This window comes from Saccoglossus kowalevskii, chromosome 10 (assembly GCF_978046115.1).
Source record: "Saccoglossus kowalevskii chromosome 10, keSacKowa6.1, whole genome shotgun sequence".
NCBI lineage: Eukaryota > Metazoa > Hemichordata > Enteropneusta > Harrimaniidae > Saccoglossus > Saccoglossus kowalevskii.
Genome location: NC_140650.1, coordinates 163,972 through 182,835, shown reverse-complemented (window position 1 = coordinate 182,835; position 18,864 = coordinate 163,972). Strand labels below are relative to the sequence as shown.

Sequence of the window (18,864 nt, the reverse complement as noted above, 5' to 3'; positions counted from 1 at the left end):
AATATTTAGAGAACAGTGAAATGTGAATATGATTGAATATTTAGAGAACAGTGAAATGTGAATATGATTGAATATTTAGAGAACAGTGAAATGTGAATATGATTGAATATTTTGAGAACAGTGAAATGTGAATATGATTGAATATTTTGAGAACACGAAATGTGAATATGATTGAATATTTTGAGAACAGTGAAATGTGAATATGATTGAATATTTAGAGAACAGTGAAATGTGAATATGATTGAATATTTTGAGAACAGGAAATGTGAATATGATTGAATATTTAGAGAACAGTGAAATGTGAATATGATTGAATATTTTGAGAACAGTGAAATGTGAATATGATTGAATATTTTGAGAACAGGAAATGTGAATATGATTGAATATTTAGAGAACAGTGAAATGTGAATATGATTGAATATTTTGAGAACAGTGAAATGTGAATATGATGGAATATTTAGAGAACAGTGAAATGTGAATATGATTGAATATTTAGAGAACAGTGAAATGTGAATATGATTGAATATTTAGAGAACAGTGAAATGTGAATATGATTGAATATTTAGAGAACAGTGAAATGTGAATATGGTGAATATTTAGATAACAGTGAAATGTGAATATGGTGAATATTTTGAGAACAGTGAAATGTGAATATGATTGAATATTTTGAGAACAGTGAAATGTGAATATGGTGAATATTTAGAGAACAGTGAAATGTGAATATGATTGAATATTTTGAGAACAGTGAAATGTGAATATGATTGAATATTTTGAGAACAGGAAATGTGAATATGATTGAATATTTAGAGAACAGTGAAATGTGAATATGATTGAATATTTTGAGAACAGTGAAATGTGAATATGATTGAATATTTTGAGAACAGTGAAATGTGAATATGATTGAATATTTAGAGAACAGTGAAATGTGAATATGATTGAATATTTAGAGAACAGTGAAATGTGAATATGATTGAATATTTTGAGAACAGGAAATGTGAATATGATTGAATATTTTGAAAACAGTGAAATGTGAATATGATTGAATATTTAGAGAACAGTGAAATGTGAATATGATTGAATATTTTGAGAACAGAAAATGTGAATATGATTGAATATTTAGAGAACAGTGAAATGTGAATATAATTGAATATTTAGAGAACAGTGAAATGTGAATATGATTAAATATTTAGAGAACAGTGAAATGTGAATATGATTGAATATTTAGAGAACAGTGAAATGTGAATATGGTGAATATTTAGAGAACAGTGAAATGTGAATATGGTGAATATTTAGAGAACAGTGAAATGTGAATATGATTAAATATTTAGAGAACAGTGAAATGTGAATATGATTGAATATTTAGAGAACAGTGAAATGTGAATATGATTGAATATTTAGAGAACAGTGAAATGTGAATATGATTGAATATTTTGAGAACAGTGAAATGTGAATATGGTGAATATTTAGAGAACAGTGAAATGTGAATATGATTGAATATTTAGAGAACAGTGAAATGTGAATATGATTGAATATTTTGAGAACAGGAAATGTGAATATGATTGAATATTTTGAGAACAGTGAAATGTGAATATGATTGAATATTTAGAGAACAGTGAAATGTGAATATGATTGAATATTTTGAGAACAGGAAATGTGAATATGATTGAATATTTTGAAAACAGTGAAATGTGAATATGATTGAATATTTAGAGAACAGTGAAATGTGAATATGATTGAATATTTAGAGAACAGTGAAACATGAATATGGTGAATATTTAGAGAACAGTGAAATGTGAATATGATTGAATATTTTGAGAACAGGAAATGTGAATATGATTGAATATTTTGAAAACAGTGAAATGTGAATATGATTGAATATTTAGAGAACAGTGAAATGTGAATATGGTGAATTATTTATCTAGTCAGTGGTACTCACCTGTTCCAAATTTACTATACGGGTGGCTAGAATCGGCTGTTGCTTTCTCCAGCTGAAAAATCCTCCACATATCAGATTTTAAATTTTTATGATTTTCAGAGTCAACAGCATTCACTTCCCGATCCTTACTGTCTTTGTTAAACAATGGACAAAGAAAAAACTGTGCAAATCTGAAAGTTAACATAAACAACAGTTTGTTATTAAAATTTTTCTCAGTTCCCCAGGCATTCGTCTTCAGTAGTAAATGATCACATATTGTTTTACATAGGATAAGTACAGCAATAAAGAGATTAAAAGTAATAACAAGATATATGTAAAAATATTTTACAAAAAACAAAACAAAAGAACTTAACTAGTATTTAAATGTTAAATAAATCTTTTTGTTGTGTAAATATAATTGGCAAGTTCTATGATTATGCCAGGATCTTTGCTTGAGAGTATATAACTGTATATTTTTATTGTTCGATGAAAGTAGTTCATTTTTTAATTGAAGTTTCCCGTGTGTGTGCTATATTTCGGGCAGTGCAATAGAAAATGTTATTTATCTTCAATTGACTTTGTGTCACAGTTATTGCATATTCTTTTGTTTATAGGTTTCTTAGGAAATAAATATCTGTCATTCTCTATTGCCAAGTTATGGTTACTAATTCTAAATTCATTTTCCTCTAATGAGTGTCAAGTTCATTCAAATATGGCTCAAAGATATACTGTAGAATACTTTATTTTTGCTTGGAATGATTCCGTGAAAATAAAATCTTTTTTTTCCTATATTTCACATTAAACTCATCAAAAAACAGTGAAAATAAATTACATACAAAACGCCCAAAAAGCCTTTTCAGTGAAAATTAATTCCAGCGAAAATAAAGTATTCCACAGTATTCTGTTTTAAATTGAGCATATGTTCTCAGTTTGCTAATTTCTTTGGAAATCATTTCTTTCCAGAAACTGGCATATTTATTTTCAAGGGAAGTTTTTAAAACTTGATTAATTTTATTTTTTGTTTGACAGTGAGTGATTTTTCTTCTATGAAGTTTAGTGAATTGTCTTTAAATATTGTATGTATTGCATTTAGCCATTTGTATTGTATAGTATTGTGTTGTGTTTATTCTAGGTTTGTCTGTTTTGTTAGATTATCATCTGGGAGTTCCCTTATATGCAACCAGTAATTAATAGCTTGAACTTTTGCACTGAGCAGTAGTGGATAATGACCCACCTCTGCTCTTGATGCTAAGTCACAGGATATGTTATTTACTTGTAAGATTTGTTTGCAGAATTTAATATTTATTTAGCATTTAACATTGTCCTGAATGTCCTGCAAGTCTAGGGCCCATAATTGGTTTATGTAAATGATAAATAGTTTTTAGTTTTATGTCTAGATTTCCTAAAAGTACTTTGTTCATGATGTAAATTGATTTTCCAGCTTTACCTGCTAAATTTGACATGGCATCAGCAAAACTCCCATTTGATTTTATTGTGATTCCTAGATATGTATAACTGTTTGTAGTTTGAATGTTATCATTTCCAAAACTGAATTGGTATTTTTTTTCTCACAATGTTGATGAACCGAAGATAACAACTTGAGTTTTTGAAAGGTTCACACTCAATTTCCACTTATTGGAATATTCATTTAGTGTATTTAACTAGTAGCATCGCGGTGAGTGGCTTTCGCGGTAATTGGGTTTCGTATCTGTAGCTTTAATTCTCAACTTTAATTCTTTAATTCCCTCTTTAATTCTCATTCTTTAATTCTTACAATACAAAGCTTTAATTCTCAACAAGGATGAAAGGACCAGTTACTGAGACAAAGCTCTACTCCACGCGAAACTGCTTTGTCTCAGTAACTGGTCCTCTCATCCTTGTTGAGAATTAAAGCTTTATGTTTCTTTAACAACTGGCACTATTCTGGGAATACCATCCTGGCAAGAGTTCCAAAATAGAACCCATGCTCTGATAATGCCTCTAGTTTCAAAGACCAATAAACATAACCATTATGATCTTATTGGTGTTGCAAAGGATAGTTGAATATTGTTTATTGAAATTAATAATCCCCATAACCGTTTTCCAATATAGATAAATTGTAGTACGTAACAAACTGTATATATAACTCAGTCTCAACAATGAAATAAAGGAATGTATATATTTACATTATTTATACTTATTTATTACCGGTATACTTTTATTGCTACTGTACTGATAGGAATACTGTATTTGTAAAGATGCAATAATAATAATAATTATTATTATTATTATTATTATTATTATTATCATTATTACTAATGCATTGCAATACAACTAATTCAAATTGAAAGGAATTGCAATATAAAGTATTCATCAGCAATACTTCTCAAAGGCGTATTTCGCGGTCAGTGTTATTCACAAAAATATTTGTTTATAATTTTATAAACTTGCTTGGCAATACCCACCCCAATCAGATATAATGTGTACATATTTTAATAAATAAAGATATACTAACAAAAATGAAATATTGATCATTTCATATTTTATTAAATAACCTGCACAACAGTAATCAATATTTTTCCTTGCTAGAATGATGTGTAACTTTATACGGGAATCCTGATAAAGTTCACAACTGGCGATTTAGCAGTATTAGGGATTGTCAACTTCTAGTGAATTTGATTATCTAACGTGTTTAGGTTCATGCGCTGCAAGTTGCAGAGCACATACCTAAGCGGCCCCCAGCAAATAATTAAGCCAAGGCGGTCTCGATATCGAAATCAAGGAACTCTCTGATTTGACACAATCTGGGAAGTTCGAATTACTAAATGAAGTACAGGACGACGAAGCTGAAATATCCAAGAACCAACACATACCAAAAATCTCAAAAGTGAATATTCGGGGTGTATTTTAATTCTAATCAAATCGGAAGTGGGAATTTGTTAGTACTCTAAGTAACATATTGGCGATCCGCACCGCTAGGATTACCTTTAAAATCACTTTTTGATGAACCGCTCTGCTAGGATTGCCCTTATAATCACTTTTTCTAATTACCGTGAAATTTGAGCCAAAGTTGGGGTAACTGTTCACCAGGAATGGCTTTTTAACTCTTCTGTGAATTTTTTGGCTGAGCCGATTTGGTTCAAATTTGGCAGGCAAATCACACCTTCACTGTAGTTAGGTTGTAAAATCTTAACACAAATTCTGGCCCACCGTTTCTATGGTAACAGCCAAAAAACTGATTTGTTTTTAATTAATATATTCATGCCAAATGTATCTCACCCTACATTTCTACGATTAAAAAGCACGGACGTAGCTCATTATACTCAGCTTGGTTGTAGGCAAAAATATGCTGTTTGTTTTTCTTATGTCTATTTTCATTACCGAGAAAATTTACCTCAACGTGGAGGTAACTTTTCATCAGCCGTGTTCAAATGATCATGCTTTTTATTTTGTCTATGTTGCACACTGGTAAGAAATCACCGGCGCATACATTGTTACACTGTATCAATGCAATCCCAACGCAACTTTGAACTTAGAGTGAACTGTAAATGCTGCCTTCAATCTAGAAAATACTATCGCAAAACGGTTGGAAATAATAAATTTAACAGCAGAATACGTCCTAGCAATAAAATATAGTGACTTCTAAAGACTGGGTGTTTTTATGACAAACTTTGTATATGGTGCCCAGTGTCAACCGTGGCAACAGCCGAAAACACGTTGCTTGTTTTTTGAGCGGAGCCGATCGCCAACCAGCCTACCAGCTTGTTTTAGTATAAGCTAGTAACAACTTGTGTAACAATAATTATGTGATGATTTGTAGGCATAAGAACTTTTCAGGGCCTAACTGATTCAGACTCATATTGTCTGACTGTTATATACAGCCCAGAACACGTCAGAATAGTAAAAAAAAGTCAGGTAATGTCAGTTGCCCGTACCATGAGAGCCGGCCACAGAACCAAAACCTAACATACCTAAGCGGCCCCCAGCAAATAATTAAGCCAAGGCGGTCTCGATATCGAAATCAAGGAACTCTCTGATTTGACACAATCTGGGAAGTTCGAATTACTGTAAAGGGGGTAATTATTCACTGGGTTTTAATTTAGCTTATTTCGCTGACTGGAAAAATGCGCTAAATTAAAACCCAGTGAATATGTAAAATTTAGCATAGAACACATTATCTAAATGACGAAACCGTGAATTTAAAACCCACTGAATATGCCCGAAATGGTAAATCAGTGAAATTTAAACCCAGTGAAAATTAGTCATTTTACAGTACTAAATGAAGTACAGGACGACGAAGCTGAAATATCCATGAACCAACACATACCAAAAATCTCAAAAGTGAATATTCGGGGTGTATTTTAATTCTAATCAAATCGGAAGTGGGAATTTGTTAGTACTCTAAGTAACATATTGGCGATCCGCACCGCTAGGATTACCTTTAAAATCACTTTTTGATGAACCGCTCTGCTAGGATTGCCTTTATAATCACTTTTTCTAATTACCGTGAAATTTGAGCCAAAGTTGGGGTAACTGTTCACCAGGAATGGCTTTTTAACTCTTCTGTGAATTTTTTGGCTGAGCCGATTTGGTTCAAATTTGGCAGGCAAATCACACCTTCACTGTAGTTAGGTTGTAAAATCTTAACACAAATTCTGGCCCACCGTTTCTATGGCAACAGCCAAAAAACTGATTTGTTTTTAATTAATATATTCATGCCAAATGTATCTCACCCTACATTTCTACGATTAAAAAGCACGGACGTAGCTCATTATACTCAGCTTGGTTGTAGGCAAAAATATGCTGTTTGTTTTTCTTATGTCTATTTTCATTACCGAGAAAATTTACCTCAACGTGGAGGTAACTTTTCATCAGCAGTGTTCAAATGATCATGCTTTTTATTTTGTCTATGTTGCACACTGGTAAGAGATCACCAGCGCATACATTGTTACACTGTATCAATGCAATCCCAACGCAACTTTGAACTTAGAGTGAACTGTAAATGCTGCCTTCAATCTAGAAAATACTATCACAAAACGGTTGGAAATAATAAATTTAACAGCAGAATACGTCCTAGCAATAAAATATAGTGACTTCTAAACACTGGGTGTTTTTTTGACAAACTTTGTATATGGTGTCAACCGTGGCAACAGCCGAAAACATGTTGCTTGTTTTTTGAGCGGAGCCGATCGCCAACCAGCCTACCAGCTTGTTTTAGTATAAGCTAGTAACAACTTGTGTAACAATAATTATGTGATGATTTGTAGGCATAAGAACTTTTCAGGGCCTAACTGATTCAGACTCATATTGTCTGACTGTTATATACAGCCCAGAACACGTCAGAATAGTAAAAAAAAGTCAGGTAATGTCAGTTGCCCGTACCATGAGAGCCGGCCACAGAACCAAAACAATCTGTCAGCCTTCGCCGCACACAGCATCGATATGAATTTATATTGCATAGAAATGAACACTAAAAGCAGCTATCCCAGCAATTTCTTGAATTTTCGGCGATAGCTACGTGGATTTGAACCAAAATGTTATCGGCAAGACTCAGAATGCGACAGTGACAGCCACTGAAACGTAATTGAAGGCAAATGAACACGTCAAGCAAAAAAGACTTTTTCTAGTCGTAGCGTAAAATAGAGGCACATGCCATTTTGACTCTTGAGGGGAATGGAAATCAGTTGATTTGGGGGTGTTACAATAAGTGAGGGAGTAAATCGTTTTTATGCTACGAAAAAAAATGAAGACCTTGAACGTACTTTTTGGACTTGAGTACAACGTCATTTTGTTTGATTACCTAACGTTTTTAGGTTCATTTGCTGTAAGTTACAGAGCACATACCTAAGCGGCTGTCCCTCAGCAAATAATGAAGCAAAGGCATTTTCGATGTCAAAATCGCGAAACTCTCCCTTTTTACGCAAGCTGGGAAGTTCAAATTATTAAACGAAGTACAGGATGACGAAGCTTAGATATCCAAGAACCAACACATACGAAAAATGATATCTCAAATGTGAATATTCGTGGTGTATTTTAAGTCTGACCGGACCATAAGTTGGAATTCGTTAGTACTCTAAATATCCAAATATATTTTAGTATAAGGTAGTAATGATGTCTGTAGACCAGCCTGGGTAGTGGAAGTGAGGGCTAAAACATCTGCATATAAAATAGAGTTAACAGTGTTATTATTCAGGAGTGGTGATTCAGTATTGGCATTATCTAATACTATTGATCAGTTCTGTGGTTTTTTCTGGAGCCGGCCTGGTTGTTTTTGAGTATTTTATTTTCTTCGATGAAACAGTTTATGCGTTTATTTATGATGGAATATTAGGGTTGTACAAACCCGTTTGTTTACCTAATCATACCTACCAGAAAGTCTGTAGAAATAATAAATTTCATTTATTACTCGTTAGGCTTAATTACAGATTACAGCCCCAAACGGAAACAATTAGGGAATATACCTGGGTCCACAAAAAACACCCTCGGGTAGCATTCCCTATAGAAAACATAGCAAAACTATTGAAACCTTGCCCACAAGGGAATAGTTGATACAACTGGTTAAGTTGAAACCAAGCATTGGCTAAATTCTTGAAATAGTGAAATTTTGTAACATAATTTTCATTTCTTACTACCAAATATTACTCTTAGCTATACATTTGGGAGAGGGGTGTTGATTTTGTGATGTAACCTCATTGCATTTTTCTCCTTTTCCAATTGTTCTTTATTTTCCCTGCTTAATCTCCTTAAATATCTTTCCTTCTCCAGTTGTGAGATATTTTTTTTCTTGACTCTGATTGACAATTACCTTGGTTTTTACGTTTCTGTTTCATAAATTGTTTTGTATATTCCCTCTTACGATCAATAACATCAGCTTTCACGTGCCTTTTTTTTATTTCTTCGAGCTCATTTTGCCTGTGTAATTCTTTACTTAACATATCATATTGAGGAGATGAACTAACATCAGCCTTATTTTGAACCTGATCTTTCACATGAGTAGATAAATCTTGCTAAGTATGTGACATGGTTCTTGAATGTAATTGGTGGATTCATAAAAATTACTATTTATTTCATATAACTTGTATGAAGTATTAAGATAGAACTGTTGCTTACATACTCAGACATGTTTAAATTTATTGAATAATTGACAGGTGTCTCTATTTCATTCCCCAAATTTGAAAAACTGTATAACAAGGTATGGTGGTAATACTTTCAAGATTGGTTACATTTTTACAATGTCATGCACTTTGTTGCAATTTGACTACAGGAATATTCATGTCTTGTTTCTTCACTAAAATAATCATTAAGGCAATTTGAAATAGAAACTGGTTCATTATTTACTAGAATATGTGATAGGAAGTGGTAAAACAGTGAATGGTTCAAGTCTAACATTCTGATATGCACAGTGTTTTGATTTATATGTTATTACAGATACCCATAAATATACTTTGTAAAGTATGTACTGGCATATTATTACTGTTTACATCATATTGTTCTAATATATCAAATAAAATCACAAGAAACTCATGGGCATCATTTTCTACAAGAGGATTAAATAATTCTGTATTTTTAATGTATTCCTGTAACCATGCTGCACTATTAAAACTGTTGTTACCCAAATACATCTGGATTATAAATGATTCCCATTCACATAACAAACGAGATGGTGTTGTATTTTTTCTGCATTGATGGGTTTTTGATTTGGTAAGAATGTAGCTTGCAAATGCTGGAGTATGTATTAATACTTGTATAAAACATTTTGATAACAAGGCCAAGGTTTTGTAAACCAGCACCAGGGAGTTAATTTATAACATCTATCCAATCAGTACTCACAATATTCTTTTGATACAGGTGTAACTGATTTAGTAATTGTATTACATTTGAGGATATTTCACTTTCATTTGTTAGTCTGTTGAGTTTGTTCATTAATTGATCAATAAGATTATCAACCTCATGGGTAACAACATCTAATTCTACATGATTACCTGACTGAGGAAATACTTCACTATTTACTTAAAGGTTTTGTTGTTTACTGTACTGTTGAGGCTGTGACCCGCATGCTCATTTTTCCTACATGTATTTACGATTGTGTTCGGGTTTTAGTCTAAAACACTTTAATCTAACCAATATCGAACTTGGCCATCGTTGCATGTTTGTTTATATCATATGTCAATTTATGACCGATCATGTAAAAATTACTCGAGTTATCGCGCCCACAAGCGAAAACCAATCAGTAGCCATCTCTCATTAATTATGCAATCAAAATGCACCAACATCAAACTTGGCCATCTTTGCATGTTTATTTATAACATATATCAATTTGAAACCAATTGTGTAAAAATTACTTGAGTTATCACACCCACAAGTCACGTCAACAACAACGCCAAAATCTTCCCCTTACTATTATACCTTCCCCTTCGTTTACACTACACTACGGGCAAGGCAAAAAAGGGGTCACCGTCAGGGTGCTCACGCATATGAGGCCTGATCCTTTCATTCTCACAAACGTTGCTGCTGTACCAACGGGCCGCAGGAAGCTTGTGGGAAGGTGGGTGGGTCCCACAGACTTTCTGGTAGGTATGATTAGGTAAACAAACGGGTTTGTACAACCCTAATAGTTTACTACATCACCTACCAGAAAGTCCGTGGAAATAATAAATTCCATTTATTACTTGTTAGGTTTAGTAGCACACTCACCGGATGTGGGGAAGCTCCTTTCGACACAAAGTAGAAAGGTCAAAAAACTGAGAGAAATCTAAAACTACTCACCAACAAGGAGTCTTGTCCCAGGATACAACCACTCGGGCGACACTTCAGGGACCAGGTGCCTCAAGAGTTGACCCCCCCCCCCTTCCAATTTAGGGAGGTTTACTAAAGCCGGCCGACTGAACAATAAAATAGGGCCCCAACAATTCTAATGCATTAAAAACAGTGTATTGCTGGGGTTCGATAGCATTGATCGAAACCATGCAGCAGCGTCAAGCAAAGAAGGCTGGTTTCTGCTGACGACACTATCGCGCTAACGCTTTCGCGCATATGGCCCCCTGGTGGTGTGGGCTGGGTCAACGAACACTGTCTGACTCATCACCACTGGACCCAACCTGTAAAGAACTCCAGCGCTTGGAGGTCTCTCAGGTGATAGTTAATGAAAACATTCTAAAATCTCCAGAACCCTGCTCAGAGCACCTGCTCGAGCGAGGCCCCAGACATCAAAGCCATTGAGTTGGCTACCCCATGCACTTTGTGTGCCTTCACCTGGTGACGTTTCAAATGAGCCCATGAAGAAGCAGTTAAGCTTCCACAACTGTATCAACAATCCACCATGAAATGGTGATATTCGAAGCAGGGAGGCTCTGTTCCATAACAGACAAACATGCACTTCTCACTGCCCCTAGACACCTTGGTGTGGTCGCAGTACCAGCTCAGAGCTCGGACAGGACATAGAATCTGTTCCTAACAGCCCTCCTTGCCCACCAAGTAGTGAGGCGTGGGATGACGATCGGCTCAGGGTCATACCCTGGGATTTGATTCTTGCAAGAAAGCCGAGTCTTCAAAATAACTTGTGAGTTCATAAAGGAGGCACATTCGTCACTAAAGGACAGCGCCACTTACCTGACGCCAGAGCCAAAAGTAAAATGTTTTCATAGTGACATACTTCATGTCCGCCTTATCCATAGGCTCGAAGGGTTGGTGTTGTAACGCTGTTATAGCTAACGAAAAGTCCCAGGCAGGAGGATTCACTAGCCCCCTTGGCGTGTGGCCTCTTCGAGCAGAATGACTTAACAGTTTATCAGTCCAGCAGATTCTGATAAAACTGGGAATAAAACATATATCCATAGGTTGTCGATATAGATTTTCATTGATCAAATAAATATAGGAAAAAAAACGGCTACACTTGTACCTCGCTAATTGAGGGACTGAGATAATCAATCTCCCTTCCGTCACACCAATCAATGTACAGTCTTCATCTGGATTCGTAAAAACGTCTGGTGCCGTCCGACTGTGCCGAAGCGAGGAACTTGGACAACTCTGCAGAAAAGCCTTGCGCTTGCACGAGTTTATTGACAGCCTCCACGGGTGAAGATGGAATAGCGCGGGGCTCATCGATACAGTGCCGTCTGGCTGGGACAACAGATCGGGAAGATCCGGCAACTGTACAGGCAACTCTACGGGTGACTCGACTAGAAGTTCCAGCAACATAATTGGGAACTAGACCTTCACTGGCCAATTGGACGCCACCAAAGTCAGAAGGCAGGTGGGCTCGAGTCACAACTTCTCCAACACTTGGTGCACCAGTTGGAAGGGTGGAAAAGCGTCCATGAGACTCCAAGAGATCGATAGAGTGTCTGTGGCGAAAGCGCTCATCTCCGGGAGGAGTGACACATACGTCGGGAGCTTGGCATTCCTGTGATTGGCAGATCTATCCGGGGCCCGTCCCAAAGACGAAAACAGCCGATCCGCCACCCATTGGGGGATGCTACTTGGTGTTCTGGAACCGAATACATCTTGAGAGGGCGTCCCTAGGACCTGAAGGTCCATCAGATGACCGCCCCATCCCTGGAGCGACGCATCTGTAATGAGAGTCAGCGAGGGAGTCGTCAGATCTAAGTTCTGTGCATCCTTCCACTAAAGGAGGGCCGCCATCGCTTGATCCGACAATTGAACCCTGTACTCCAGTAAGCACCTCTGAATCGGCTGGGAGCTGCTAAAGGAACCAGACGACGAACTGAAATCATTTGCTAATAAGCCGCATCAGTGCACGCATCAACGCCGACCAGAGTTGACTGGCAAGCTGAACAAGCCCTTGCTCTGTGTCGAACTGCATACCCAGATAAACCAGGCTGTGGGATGGTATTGGGTTGGACTTGGATATATTTATTAAAAAGCCCAACTCGTGGAGGAGCATTTGCGTCAATCGTACATGCTCCACTAACACCTCCCTGTCTCGGTTGTGTAATAACCAGTCGTCGAGATATGGGTTCAGATAGACAGACGACCGGTGTAGCAGCTGGGTCACCTGTCTTAGCACTCTGGTGAAGATGTACGATTAGGGTTAAACTCGTAAACATTGCCCTCTAATGGGAATCTGAGATACCGGCTGCATGAGTGGTGAATGGGAATGTGGAAGTAAGCATTGCTCAAGTCCAGCGATACCAGCCCATCGCCCGAATGCACTGACAGAAGTACCGAAGCTGATGTTTCCATCTGGAAGCACTTGGGTTCCACAAACCCGTTCAGCCAACTGAGGTCTAGGACTGGACGTCACTCCCCTGAACTCTTGAGAACGAGGAAGATGTGGGAATAGAACCCTGGGAGTTCTCCACTAGGCGTATTGCCTTTTTCGGATCGTCTCTGCCTTGACCTTGCCCCTCGGCAAAGGACCTGAGGGAGAATGAGGAATCAGAGGAGGAGGAGACCGAAGAGGAATCTGATACCCATGCGACACTACTGCAAGCGTCCAGGGATCGGAAATTCTCCTGCGCCAAGCTGGTATGTGCTGCATAAGACGGAGATTCGAAGCTAGTGCTTCCTGCACTCCAGCCTCCAGTACTCCAGGGAGGAAGACCAAGAGTCGTACCACCATTCATGTCCAGGCAGCCGGCCTGAAAAACCTTCAAAGAGACTTCGTGACTCCCTGGTCCCCAGAAGTGTCAGAACACCCACAACCAAAGCCACATTTCTTGGTTTTCATATGCGCTTTGATCCTCGTTGGTTGTTGCCCGAGCGGAGAACTTACTGCCTGAGCCCCCTTGCTGTTTTGATTTGAACGGTTGACCAGAAGGACTAGCTACCTTGGCCAACAGATACGAGTGATTCAATTGTATACACTGATCCACAGCAACCGCCAAACCAGCCACCAAATAGCCGGTCACGCCCTCAAGGCCTTCTCCGCAGGCAATCAAACTCATCTCCCGCTGGAGAATAGGCGCACAAACTCAGAACTACCTCTCGCTCAACCAAAACTGCTCCTGCCAAGAGGGCAGTATGGACTTGCAAGATATCGCACATAGCGACTCTCTGAGCAGCCAGGAACTGGCCAATCTTCCCGAGGAACGAGGTTCGTTGCTAAGCACGATCAGAACTTAGCAAGATGAGCTAGTGCTCTAATGCCAAAGAACCCAACATTGGAGTCCCCTTCCCTCGCACAGCTTGGTTAGACGCAGTAAGCGATGCCTGGTCAGCCCGAGTCTGAGGGGGGTGGGGCATACAGAAGAGACCACGTAAGGCGATCCGCTCCAGGGAGTGGGCCCCTGGCGGCGGAGGGCCAGGCAGTACATGTATCTCAGCCTGTGCCCCCACCTGAATTGCGCCCCCCTCCCCCAGGGTCCTCCTGCGTCATACCCTGAGACTGCAGAAGGGAGTTGACTTTTGAAGCCAGACTATGCATCGAGGCCTTCCAAGCCATCTCTTCACCATGGGAGAGCTAGTCACCTTGACTAGTACCAGTAAGGGAAGGCAACAGGGCCTGTCCCTGTGATTGCGCAAGCAACTCAGGCTGAATCGGTACCGATGAAGTCTTGGTGGATTGAACCAGTTCAGTCCCTAAAGGCTGTACCGATTCCACCTCGGTACTCGGTGTCGATGTCAGTGCCCCAGTGGGAATACGCTGTTTACCAACATCGGTAACCGTGGTGACTGGAAACTCTGATCCCCCAGCAAAAGCGCTTGAACAGTGTTTGTCTGCCGGGGTAACATCAAACGGAGAAACTAACTCCATGCTTTCCACCTCGCCCCCACGTTTAGGATCGTAGAGACTCTCTAGGCAAAACCCTGAGTCCCTGACACAACTGAGACATGAATGGCAACACATGTGCAGATCCCAAACAGGCATTGTTTAAGGCAGGATGAGCATTTCTTACGTCCCAACTGTTGCATCGGGACATTCTTCGTCTTTTTTTGCGACTTAGGCATTATGCATTGTAGACGAATCAGGCCTTACACGTGTGAGCACCCCGAGGGTGACCCCTCAGGAGAGGCCTTTAGAGAATGCTACCCTAGGGTGTTTTTTGTGGACCCGGGTATATTCCCTAATTGTTTCCGTTCGGGGCTGTAATCTGTAATTAAACAAGTAATAAATGAAATTTATTATTTCCACAGAATTTCTGGTAGGTGATGTAGTAAACCAGAAGACTATATCAATACAACTTGAAACTGACATGCCCCTGTAATTTTTAAGGTCTAATTTGTCTCCTTTTTTATAACGATGAGTGATGCAACTTAAATTCCAAATGTCTGGGAAAATTGAGCTACTCAAAACTAATTTGGTAAGTGAATTAATTAGAAAGTTTGAGCTGTATTTTAGCATTTTCAGTGCTCTACTAACTTCTTTTTCACTAATAACCTTGTCTCAGTGATTATTTACTATCATTTTCTCTTCATGCTCTGATAATTCTTTCATTATATTTTCATGGAAACTATTATCATCTTTTTCATTGTTTAGTGTTCCATAATATTCCATTCATTTAGTTTCTGAAATTGGATTATCACTATTTTGATCTGTATTTTTCATATGGTTAATAATTTCCCAAAATTCTTTTGAATTTCCTTGTTGAAGAGTTCTGAGTTTATCAAGATAATTTTCTTGGATTTTGTTTTTCTTTTGTTTTATAAGTTTCTTAAATCTTTTCTTTTTAGAATAAAAAAAATGATGATGCGGATGTACAGGAAATTAAACCTGAAACATGAAGTTATTGTCACTATTACCAAAATATATGTTTGCATTATTTGATTACAGTTCATGTGACTGAATTGGAAATGACAAAGTTATTGTGAATGAGAGAATTTCAAAAAAGTGAATGGGAAAAGTGATTCAACCATGTAGAACATTCCCTTGGAGATGACCTTGTCCTTTCCCTGAAAGATCTTGATAGAGGGGTGACCTCCTGGCCTCCAACACACATGCAAACAACATGTGACCTTGAAATGACCTTGACATGAAAATATTGGCCCATCCAGTTCATTTTCAAGGACAATGTGTACTGAGAAAGCCTAGCTTCCAACTGATACAGTTGTCTACTGGACTCCATGCATTATACATAGTCCATGAATGAACAAACTTTAGAGGACAAGTCCATGTGTCTACATTATGAATTTCAAAGCAATGTGGCAGGCGGTTTCAGAGAAAAAGTTGAAAATGCACAAAAATGAGCAAAAAATTAAAAACAAGACATGAAATGTCACAGTCCCCGTTATTTGATTATAAAGTAGTACAAGGAACATCTGCAAACAGGTGAATAAATATGTACTCTTTGTGGTTACAACTCATTATAAAGTGATTCCCCATGATCTAGTTTTGTACTGACAACTAAAAACTTCCACTGACCCATGTTCAGAATCTCAGAGTACACAAGTGAAACAAAACTATTTGTCATACATAATGTTTATTCAACCTTTGTATCGGCAGCATGAAAACAGTAATACATATATTTAAATTACATTCATCATTTCTTTATATTGCCATAAATCAGTTACATATTTTCTAATTAAATCTGATGAGGTATTTCCCACATTTTCATTTATGTTCCATAGTGTATCACCAAAAAGGAAATTGAACCTATAATTCAACCCCCCTAAAAGAAAACTATTCATTAGTGATGAAGATTCAACATTGTTTCTCAGTGAGGTTTCTAATGCTAAATAAAATTCTTTTCTAATATGATTAGATGATGTAAAACAAGCAGCCAGTCGGCTGAGATAGCTCCGCTGTTAGCAATGCACATTTCAATAAAAGAACAGAAGACATCATTAAAAAATGAACAATATGCATAGTATCAATGCAATGGGACTCAAAAATATCACTTTTCACCAAAAATGACAAAAATAATCATCAAAATTAGATAATTGAAGATATCACCACAAAATTAACAAATCTGAAAGAGGTCCACATGTAGTACCTATATATGTAATATAAAAACAATCGGACTTGCGGTCTTCAACAAGAAGTCGAAAATATCACTTTTTACCAAAAATGACAAAATTTATATTAAGCAAAATTAGAGAATTGAAGATATCATCATGAAATGAACAAATCTGAGAGAGGTCCACATGTAGTACCTATATATGTAATATCAAAGCAATTGGACTTACAGTTTTTAACAAGAAGTCGAAAATATCACTTTTTACCAAAAAATTACAAAAATATTCACCAAAATAAATTAATTAGAGAATTGAAGATATCATCACAAAACGAACAAATCTGAGAGAGGTCCACATGTAGTACCTATATATGTAATATCAAAGCAATCGGACTTACAGTTTTCAACAAGAAGTCGAAAATATCACTTTTTACCAAAAATGACAAAAATATTCACCAAAATTAGAGAACTGAAGATATCATCACAAAATGAACAAATCTGAGAAAGGTCTACATGTAGTATCTATATATGTAATATCAAAGCAATTGAACTATTGGTTTTTAACAAGAAGTCGAAAATATCACTTTTTACCAAAAATTACAAAAATATTCACCAAAATTAGAGAATTGAAGATATCATCACAAAATAAACAAATCTGAGAGAGGTCCACATGTAGTACCTATATATGTAATATCAAAGCAATCGGACTTGCGGTTTTTAACAAGAAGTCGAAAATATCACTTTTTACCAAAAATGACAAAAATATTCACCAAAATTAGAGAATTGAAGATATCATCACAAAACGAACAAATCTGAGAGAGGTCCACATGTAGTACCTATATATGTAATATCAAAGCAATCGGACTTACAGTTTTCAACAAGAAGTCGAAAATATCACTTTTTACCAAAAATGACAAAAATATTCACCAAAATTAGAGAACTGAAGATATCATCACAAAATGAACAAATCTGAGAAAGGTCTACATGTAGTATCTATATATGTAATATCAAAGCAATTGAACTATTGGTTTTTAACAAGAAGTCGAAAATATCACTTTTTACCAAAAATTACAAAAATATTCACCAAAATTAGAGAATTGAAGATATCATCACAAAATAAACAAATCTGAGAGAGGTCCACATGTAGTACCTATATATGTAATATCAAAGCAATCGGACTTGCGGTTTTTAACAAGAAGTCGAAAATATCACTTTTTACCAAAAATGACAAAAATATTCACCAAAATTAGAGAATTGAAGATATCATCACGAAATGAACAAATCTGAGAGAGGTCCACATGTAGTACCTATATATGTAGTATCAAAGCAATTGGACTTGCGGTTTTTAACAAGAAGTCGAAAATATCACTTTTTACCAAAAATGACAAAAATATTCACCAAAATTAGAGAATTAAAGATATCATTACAAAATGAACAAATCTGAGAGAGGTCCACATGTAGTACCTATATATGTATTATCAAAGCATTTGCACTTGCGGTTTTTAACAAGAAGTCGAAAATATCACTTTTTACCAAAAATGACAAAAATATTCACCAAAATTAGAGAATTGAAGATATCAACATGAAATGAACAAACCTATGAGAGGTCTACCCAAGGTACATATACACCAAGTATCAAAGCATTCAGGCTTGTAGTTTTCAAGAAGAAGTCGAAAAAGTAAAACATTGACACGGACGACGACGGACGACGACGACGGACGACGACGGACAATCACTCATATGATAAGCTCCGCTGGACAAAGTCGACAGCGGATCTAAAGATAAAGAAAGTGGTAAATGTCTTCTTTGCCCTGATTGCAGACTCCACAAATTCCATTACCCCTGTAATTTTTCCATTCCATTTTGTTACCTTCAAGAGTTTGACCTAGTTTTAAAGACAAGGGAGATACCATGATGATCATAAGGATCCATTATGTAATTTTCTTTTTTAATGTTTCTTTTAATCCAACAGTAGTGTTTTAATGATTTCATCTTTTCTAAATTTTGTGTAAAGATGTTTATTTCATTTTCTTTACTGATTTTGATAAAACTTCTTATCCATTTTGGATTTTGGGGTATTTCATTTCCATAGATATGATCCACGCCATTAGTCACTAG

General features: G+C 36.6%; 1 protein-coding gene across 1 annotated transcript in view; it reads right to left on the bottom strand.

The window, feature by feature from the left end:
- Nucleotides 1-18,864, bottom strand: part of LOC102804022 (insulin-degrading enzyme-like) — a 204,765-nt gene that overhangs the window by 145,459 nt on the left and 40,442 nt on the right. Inside the window, exon 6 of the mRNA XM_085504132.1 lies at nucleotides 1,937-2,106. Coding sequence (XP_085360258.1) covers nucleotides 1,937-2,106 — 170 coding nt within the window. The remainder of the gene's footprint in view (nucleotides 1-1,936; nucleotides 2,107-18,864) is intronic.